At 39.6% G+C, this 9,827-nt stretch overlaps 1 protein-coding gene across 1 annotated transcript; it reads left to right on the top strand.

Moving 5' to 3' along the window:
- The first annotated feature begins 627 nt into the window (after positions 1-627).
- On the top strand, positions 628-9,478 carry LOC149303120 (SERTA domain-containing protein 4-like). Its single transcript, XM_089481332.1, has 3 exons — positions 628-802; positions 4,516-4,631; positions 8,750-9,478. Exons 1-3 carry the CDS (start codon positions 628-630, stop codon positions 9,476-9,478), a joined length of 1,020 nt encoding a protein of 339 aa, XP_089337458.1.
- The last annotated feature ends 349 nt before the right edge of the window (positions 9,479-9,827 follow it).

Genomic DNA, 9,827 nt, shown 5'->3' with positions numbered 1-9,827 from the left:
GTTTTGACTGGAGGCAGATCCAGTTTAGTCCGAGTGGAAACTACTAAGCTTCTCTCTGGTTTTCATAAAGACGACGACGGGGTCACTGGTTGCTCGGATAAAATGACACCAAGTGACTGAATGGAAAGAAAGAGGACTCGCGAGTAAATCCTGATTTTTTTCTTCTTCTTTATTGTTAGAGGAAGGCTTTTTTGTTATTTACATATTCTGTGGAAGAAATCTCGTTTTTTTTTTCTTCTTCTGGTTCAGTCAATTGGTCTTTGTTAGAATTCAGCAAGAAGCTTTTCTCTTTGGCATAAGATCTGGCGTTTCCGAGAGGTTAGTGGCTATATCAGATGAACAGATATCCTCATTACTGTTCATGGAATCCGATGTTTGCTCTGAAACCACGGGAAATTCACAGTGCTTCAGTCTTCCACCTTTAGTATGTCTGCTTTGGATTACAACTTCCATTAATCTCAGCCACCCTTGAAAGCAAGCAATATCACAGTTGCAATAGGAGACTCGTGGCTCCTGCTGTGGACTATAATTCCCATCATGCTGAAGATGATAGCATGCAATGTTTTTGTAGACTAGTGTTGATGTGTACATTTTTTTTTCTTTTTTTCAGATTGGTGGCTATAAGAGATGACTGTGGTTCTGTCCATGAATAGGTTCTGTAACCCTGTTGCTTCTGAAGGTACTCCTGAGATCCCTGATTATCGAAGCGTCTGGGAGTCAGAGCATCAGGGTAGAACAAGAAGCTTACCAAGCCATATCCATGCCCAGCACCAGGAACACGGATTATGTGACTCACCTGCAGGTATCCATATCCTTCTTCATGTCTAGAATTTAAATCACAAGATCATCTCTGAATGTTTACGCCCTAATGTCACTAAGAAAAATAGCTCCTCACGGCTTATTAACTATCAACTATGATTTTTACAAACCCTTTGAACAGTGTTCCGGCACAGGAATGGTTAATTGTATTCTATCCAGCGATCTGTCACACCACTACTGGAATCTAGCTTTGCGAATTAGCATTTTTGATTGTAGACGCATATTGCGTTTAATGTCATGGATAGAGGTATGTAGTAGACATGTGCTAGTGGGGCAAAAACAAAAAGATTTTGGTTTGTTTTTGGCCCATTCATTTTCGGGAAACGAATTACATTCCCTGCGTATTCACTTTGAACAAAAATTGGTGGGCATTTTAAATTCGGGAACAAAATTTGTTGCATTCACGTCCACTCTCATTCACTCTCTCACGCTGTCATCACTCTCTCACACACCCATTCACGTTCACTCTCTCTCAAGCTCTCTAAATGTTTCCCTACCTTCTCTGCTTACCACTTCGGCTTCGGCTTCCATTTCCGCTTCTTCTTGTTTTTCTTCCTCTCTCTTTTAGTTTTTATCTTCTATCATTGTCCGGATCTCTGCAGACATTACCTGGTGCGAACTTTCACCTATATCGCGTAGGTTTCTGTGACATCCTCTCCTTTGGGTGATGGGGGGAGAGGTCGTCACTGGAAGCGCCTCCATTCTTGCGTAAATTTGCACCAGATTATGTCAGCAGAGATGTAGATAGAAGATAAAAGAGAGAAGATGAAAGATAGAAGATGAAGAACAAGAAGATGCGGAGTGAAAGCAGAAGCTAACGGCAGGTAAGGCAGGGAAACATTTAGAGAGCATGAGACAGAGAGACAGAATGAGAGTGTGAATGAAATTGTGAGAAGGGCCCACACATTTCAGATGAAAATTGTCTGTTCTCTTGGGAACCTATTAGAACACTATTATTTACTTGGTAGAAGATATCCCTGCTTTACTACAGGTGAACAACATTTACTGCTAACAAAGTTACCAGCCAAGATGTTTCACGTCTGACTACAGCATAAATCAGATACCTGTAGTGTAATACAAGCAAATACTCACAGCACAGCAAAACTATAAATATGAACCGAGAAGCTAAGAGAGTTCCCTGGAATGTTCATATTCTTGGTAAATAGTAGACCAGGCATGAGAACAGTACTATGTATGATATCTGATTGAATTATTTCAAGGACAGACATTGGGCCCCTCGGGAAGTTACAGTAAATACAGAAACGTACACTATAATAAGTTTGGGGTAGATTTCTTAAAAAATGAGGGATGAGGGAGACGTTGTCCCCATGGTCTGTGCCGATGCTGCAAACTACTACACCAGGCCAGAATAATGCAGACAAATCCGCGGTGAAAAATAAGTGTTTAGTAGTGGTGTAATATTTCCGCAACTGCGTGGAGCCTCTCTCCCATCCCTCCAGTGAGAGGAGAGGGTGCGCGTCGAGGCATCGACAGATCCGAGGAGAGAGAGAGAAGTGTACAAAAGTATTCAGGTCTGGTAAAGTACTTTGGCAATACGGGGGAGCCCTGTCTCGGACCTACTACACCAGGCCGGATCACGCCGGGTCGAGCAGAGCGAAGAAGACAGAAGACATGGTGAAGATAGGAAGACATTGACAGAAAGCATTCAATGAGCATGTGAGAGAAAGAAGGTGAGTGAGAGCGTGTAAGAGTGAAGAAAAAAAAATAACGAAATGCTAATGAAAATTTGGAGCTCCCTGTTTCATATGAATGCACAAGTCTACTATATCTCTACTATATCTCTACTATATCTCTACTATATCTCTATGTCATGTTAAAAAGTTAAAAAAATTTACATTATTTTGTGTAACAATGGGGTTTAATATTTCTATAGAATGGGGGGTGATGTGCTTTCAGTTTGTTGCTATAGTGATAACACCACTTTTCAAAATATGTCACTTTCTACACATATCGCCCACCAAGTCTTTCCAAGATCATGCCAAAGAGTGACCAAACATGTTGGTTATTTTATCCACAAACACCTTTACAGTTACATGTTTTAGGTATACTGAACTGTAAAATGTAAGATTTGGGAAAATAATATACGATAATATTTATTCCAAAATAAAATTCAATGTTTTGAATAGCTGTGTTATTGGAAGGCGGATCTTCTGCTGGCAGACTTTACCAATGACAAATGAGTACAATCAATGGCAATTAGCCCTACGGTACAACAATAATCATAACATGAAATGAATATCGTAACAAAACACGTAAGACACAGACCCTGTATGGTGCATTTAAAGGGAAACTCCAGCCATCATATGCACTTTAATGTAAAGACTTTCCTGACATAGAAGTTGCAGCGCTCTTGGCGAAGTGGCCCTATTCTTCTGTGGTTTGACATTTCTTCCCACTGATTGGCTGCTTCACACAGCCAATCAGTGGCTGTAAAATCCAATCCGATAGAATTAGCCCATTCGAAAAGTTACCCCAACCCACTAAACCTTTCAAATTTCTGCATACGTAGCTAAGGTACAAAATATTTATAAAACAAAAAAGTTGAAAATCCTCAACTCAAGAGAGACAGCCAGTTCCCACCTTCTGCTCTCACAACTCAATCGGGAATTCCTCGGTTTTGCTAACGTGCAGCATCACACGCAATGTTACTTCTGTTGCTTTTTGCACCCCCCCGCCACCGATGTCTTCTTTTGTTTATTTATTTTATGATCTCATTCATACGGGATAATATCATGTATTTGTATGAATGTGCTGTGTATCATGACCACGACGGGACTGTCAATGTGTAAAACATATGTATAATCTGCATTGCTTTAGGGAAAGGCAACCTCGCACTCCAGCTGCTGTGGATTACGAATGCTATGATGTTGCCTCTTGGGAAGCTAAAGCTGTAGACTAACTATATACCTCCAAAGTGTCCCTATTTAGAAGGGACAGTCCCTCTTTTGGTCCTAGATAACCTCTTTACTCCCCTGATGCTCTTGTTTTCTATTATCTCAAAATGATTGCAGAGTATAAGTGTATTACAGTGTCCCGCAGCGCTGAAAGTTACAAGAACATATAGAATTAGCAGGAAATGTGTACCTTTAGGGCATTTGAAATGTTGGGAGATGCGTAACACGTCATGTAAGGCTGCGGTCCGCAGCAGCTTGAATGCCACGGGTTTCCCGCTGTCTCTTTTGAAGGTTGTTAGAAGGGGAACTGTCACATCCGGATCCATGACTGAAAACGTTTTATATAATGTTCCATATTTCAGTTATTTAAATACATCTTTTTCTATCTAAAGGCACAGCCAGGGCTTAATATGCTAATATATTGTAATTTCCCATGATCCTTCATTTATATTGATACTTGATGCGTATGTATAGGTGAAAGAATTAAGGTGACAGATAATCTGGAATGTGAGAGTGACCCTTTAAACCTTTATTGTGTTTAACTGAAACAAGTCAAAAATGTCAATGCCATCTGTTGTTGAACCATAACTCCCATGACTCTCTGCCGTGGCATAGACGGGCTGATCATTATGGGAGTTATAGTTGGATAACAGTTGCAAAGCAATTCTTTGGGTACCCCTGGCTCTCTATACTCTGTTGTGTTTTAAAGATTGAATAGTTTGCTTGCTGATCCTCGGGCGAACCGCATGTGTCACCTGTCATATCTGATTTATTGTCACAGAAACACATTACAGGGGAAAATCAAATCCAATCACAACACCCAAGATCACATACTTTAAAAGGAAATATGTAGAAGAAGAGGATTATCACCCGCCACTCGGCAACTGTAGTCCTAAAGTATGTTTTTATTTTATTTAACTTTTATTTATTTGCAATCTTTACCTGTTACTTTATTAAGATTATTTTATTGGTTTGTACATTTTGGTTTCAATTTAAAAAAAATAAAAGGGTTTTAAAACTGTGAAAATTGACATTATCCTTAATTAAAGATGTATAGAATGTTTAATATCTGAAATATATTTAATTGTAATTTTTTCTAGGATTTTCAGTTAAAATTACATATATTGAATGAAACAATTTTGGTACCTTCATCAGTATTTATTTTATTAATTATAATTATTATTATTAATTATTATCATACATAAAAAGTCTCAGTATTGCTTGAAAACATCAATGCATGGGGGTACCAGTACTCTTTATCATGTCCAGCCGGGGATACAAAGGATGTTAATATCTTCTACTGCAATTATTCCTCTTCTGTGGGAGATCCCACAGTCCGCCATAGCATGCTCTTAAAAATTTCTTAAAAATTGCTTTAAGAAAGGTGACACATACTTAACAGATCGTATACATTTCAATATCACGCTTTTTCTTTTTGCTTTTTAAGTATAAATTAGAATTTCACATTGCAAACCCTATAATCTGGTTTTTAACCCTTCAACGCGATGAGGGCTGAATAAGGCAAAAGCGGAACTATGTGTTGCACACATCCCCGGCACAGAAAGGGTTAACGCATACTTGACGGCTGAATTCTTATGCAAGGCTGTAATAAGTGTTACGAGTGCTGAGTGTAATTTATTCAGCGGTGAATGCAAAAAAAGAAGCAGGCGGTAGGACTTTATGTAAGGGAGAACAATGGGTCTAATGTCAGCTCAGTGATCTGCCGTAGATTTTCTCTCTTGTGTAATAGTCATTAAAATCCATTAGCAGTTTCCGACCCAGACTGCAACATACTTTCTTACACGGATAATGGAATAATGCTGTTCTGGGGTGGACTATTGGCTGTTTGCATTGAACGGACAATATAATAATGTCCCAGAGAGCCTTACCAAAAAAAAAAAAAGAATGCATGTTTAGGTTCTTCGCGTGTACTTTAATATCCATTCTTTAAAGATTCAGAAAAAAACAAAACACTTGCCTTAGGGATAAGCTGCAGCTACAGAGCTGCAGTTTCCATCCTAATCTGTGATCTGACAATTCTCCCCACTGAATGGGGGGGTTATGGAAAGGAGCATATGAGGGATTTTCCTGTGGAATCCCCCCATGCATTTGCAAATGGGACCCCCCCTTACTTTAAAGGGCAAATGATAACTTATTATGCTAATCGTGAATGTCTCAGATAGGGCCTTGTGAGCATACCTGGGAACTTTGTAAGTGAGATGCTAGAAATATTAACCCTTTAACAGCCCATTGTGAAGATTCTATTTAATGACTCAACAAATGTGTTACCCAAATGGCTCTAGTACCGGTCTTCATGGAAACCTATACTTGCCATTATTTAAAGATACACTTAATTGAGTCCCTTGCATTCAAACAGGGAAATCAACCATCATATTCTGGTAGAGTCTTGTATAGGATCACAGCACTGTAGAATAAAGTCAGCTCCAGACTGTATGACCTTAAGAATCTGCCCCTTCACCATGAGATTGGGGTAAAAACCCTGAGACTCAGGCCAGACCCTGAGAGTTTCCAGGTATGCTGATGAAGTATAGTCAGAGACAGCTTTTTACATAAAGGGTATTTTTGCATATCATTCCTAAAATGCACCTGTTGCACAAAAAAGTTATAAAAGTCCTATATTTTAAACATTGATTTTCTCATTGATGTAACTTTATACCCCGAATGATCCAAGACCTTCTCCAGGCCTTGTCATGGACACCTATGTCCTGTATGGACCTTGTTCTGGTCCCAGGAATCACTGCCAGCCCTAGGGTTTCTGCCTCCCTCAATTAAATAAAAACTCCTTGCATTCTCCCCAGTCAACCATCCAGCATGCTCCTGCTTACTTATATTACAAGAAAAGCCCTCATGACAGCGCCCCCTAGTGACTCAGCTCAGTAGGCAACCACCTAGCCTGTATGGTCAGGACGCAATAAGTGTGAGCCATGGCCCATAAACCCTTCATTTCTGGCTCCGGAGAGATCGCTTGTCTGGCTCCCTGATCTGTCCGACCCTTGCCTGGAGATCCCTGCCGGCCATTTACAAGGCTTAGTGCAGGAGAGGCCAGAAATGGATTTCCCAGCTCTGGTCCCAAAATTAAGTGTTTTATCCACATATAGGGCCAATGTTAAGACTGAAATAAGAACAGGGGCCCAACTTAAGTATTGGTAAAAGTATAAAATTAGATTGTGTCATATTTGGCCTCACTCTAATGTATCCTTAATATTTTCCAGAAGTAGTTTCGCAGTTTTATTTTTTTGCATAAAACAGTGGTTATTCACATTTTGCCCTGATGTGCTCTGACTGTATTTGCTTATTTTAATGGAGTACATGTTCGTTCAAATCATTTCAAGGAAAAAAAGATGGCGTCTCGCTGTGTGTTACTGCTTGCTATTGCATAGGCTTGTTGAAAGATACTTTAATGCCAACCCTGGTACTCAACTGGTTACCCCGACCCTTTATCACTTAGCAAGACAACACAAAACAAGTTCATGCTTAAAAGAACCATTAAAAAGATTAGAATAAGAGACTCATTTAAAAAGTGGTCCAATTAATTCAAATCAGATTCTCTTGAATATGTCCATTCCTACCACCATCCTTCATCATACGTCTCCCGCAGGAAGGACCAAGCAGGCCCTACAAGATGTTAGTGTTGTAAGACGATTATTTTTATTCATTACAAGTCACTGTTTAGAGAATAAATCTAGTATTCTCTAGTTGTCGATGTATTCTGGAATTCCAAATTTTACTAGCGACATCTACTTTTTAGTATAATGGAAAGGCACACCCAAAAAGAAATAGGACACAAATGTGGACAAGTAATAATTTGTACTAAACCAGTAAAGTCTATATCTCCCAAATAACCATATGGGCATATTCAATAAGAATGAACTTCAGTAAGAGTTAGGGGTTAACCCAACTGACCAGACTTGACGGATGTTGCATGCCCTTTGCACGCTCACAAAACAAGCCACAGATTCACTAATCTCTGAGTCGTTTGCCAGCGCTTGTGACTTTTCAGGCGAGGGCATGTGAGTTGAATACAAACTAGAATGTTTTTGCCAAATGCTTGCAAAATTTGTTAAAACATCACCCCCACAAAATGACTCAATGAAAAAGAATAATGAAATCTAAAATATAATTAAGAAATAAAAATGATAAAAAATTACAGGAATTTGTGCAGCTGCAAACTCACATTTTTTGCCAACAGCAGTGACAGAATTTGCATTTCTGGGTGCAGATCAGTAGCAAGTACACTTATCAAGTGGTTTTCTTGTGATGAAAGACCACAGATAACGTGCGCCTTCATATTTTGGGGTCCCCATGGGTACTGATGTGTAACAGAGATGTCACATCGTTTCTATGCTATTACCAGAGGGAGGTTTGCTAAGTGTTAATGAATCCGACAGATGAGTAGGTGAGATAATGGATTAACTCCTTCCATTTGTGTTGAGTTTTAGTAATGTAGGTATGTAGGTACAAAACTAAAGAGCCATTTAAAACTAGAAAGGGTTGTCTAACGCTATTACTTACTGCGTATAGACATATCGATGTATTATTAGTGGAAGTGAGGTCGGGCGAAGCCACGTCTTTTAACCCCGGAAGGTGACCGCACTATAAAAATGTTGTTTTTGCAGTCAGTGTAAGAAATATGACAATGGAAAAGACATCAATTCATATTATGGTCAAAGTGGCACTAAAAATATGAATTAATCCTTCACAAGGGACAACATGGGTCAGAATAAATAGGCCTACAATTAGTCCATAATTACTTATTTATGTAATTACACGTTTTAGAATGTAATTTTAAATCCATGCTAATTTTATACGATTTGGTGATCGTATCTTCCGGTGTAGAGGTGCACAGAATAATGCAGTTTCCTGTAATGTTGCAAGTTGCTGTACATGTAAATATTATTATGTTACTTTTTGTGTGAACCTGTTACATTTATATAATTAGTTACTTATTTCATTAAGATTTTTCCCTTCAACTTTTTTCCCCCTCCTTGATTCAGAATATTTCCATCTTTGAAGAGAGGGCCCATGTACTCTACATGTCCTTGGAGAAGCTAAAATTCATTGACGACCCCGAAGTGTTCCTGCGCCGATCTGTCCTCATCAATAATCTGATGAAAAGGATCCATGGGGAGATTTTATTGCAGAATAATTGGTGTTTTTCAGCTTGTTCCCTCGGAGGACCTTCGGCACATGAATGGTTTGTCCCTCAGGATTGTCCATACAGAAAACGCCTGCGGGTAGCCAAGGAAGAGACTCATAGTCTACAGACCTGCTGCTTTTACCAAGACTGTGGCAGCCACTATCTAAACATGCCTTTCTCTGTTACACCCAACGGAGGCAATGCGGCTGCCTCTACCTCATCTGGTAGCCTTACGTCTTTGCCCAGTTGCTCCCAAAGTGTGGATTACAGTATGGGCGATGTTACATTTTACCGGAACGGTGTCCAAATGCCTTCGTGTGTTGGCACTGCGGCTCATTCCAGACCCCAAGGACTTCAACAAAAGGCAAACGGAGACGATGGAAACCCAACAGATGAAAAGAGAGCTGGCCTTAGCTTTGGGTGCGATGTTGCCAACGGAGGCAGCGCCCCGGAACATCGAGGGAGATTCTATGATTTTTTAGCAACAGGTTGCAATGACAAGAGTAGCGTTAGTGACCCGTGGAAAAAATCTATAAGGAAAAAAGAGTTGCCTGCACTTTGTTGCAGTAAAGGAAGCAAGGCTTGAGAGCGGCACTTAACAGAAAGAAAGTTAAGCGAAGTTTGTGTTGTCAGTATATGTGAGATTTTGCAGTTTAAAGGGGTTTTGTAGTTTTATATGGTGATTCTGATCTAATCCAGACATTCCAACAGGGTAACATTATGTAGACGTCGTTGATCTTTTAACTAAGAACTATTAGCTAAAATTGATTTTCTACATTGCTCTCACATGTATTATTCACAGAGGTGCCAAACAAGCGTGCGATGATTTCAAGTGGTATTAACGTAACCAGATCGCGCTTTCAAACAACAATGGCACCCGGCTTCTGTTAACTTATTCAATTCTACCGTTCTCAATATAAGCAAATATGTTTTTT

The sequence above is a fragment of the Sceloporus occidentalis genome, unplaced genomic scaffold, assembly GCF_023333645.1.
Source record: "Sceloporus occidentalis isolate IW3139 unplaced genomic scaffold, rSceOcc1.0.p SCAF_15, whole genome shotgun sequence".
Classification (NCBI taxonomy): domain Eukaryota; kingdom Metazoa; phylum Chordata; class Lepidosauria; order Squamata; family Phrynosomatidae; genus Sceloporus; species Sceloporus occidentalis.
This window is presented reverse-complemented; position numbering and strand designations above follow the sequence as displayed.

Coding starts and splice junctions, on each gene's coding strand:
- LOC149303120 (XM_089481332.1), top strand. CDS start 628: ATGACTGTGGTTCTGTCCATGAATAGGTTCTGTAACCCTGTTGCTTCT. Junction 803..4,515: donor ATTATGTGACTCACCTGCAG/GTATCCATATCC, acceptor TTATTGTCACAG/AAACACATTACAGGGGAAAA. Junction 4,632..8,749: donor TCGGCAACTGTAGTCCTAAA/GTATGTTTTTAT, acceptor TCCTTGATTCAG/AATATTTCCATCTTTGAAGA.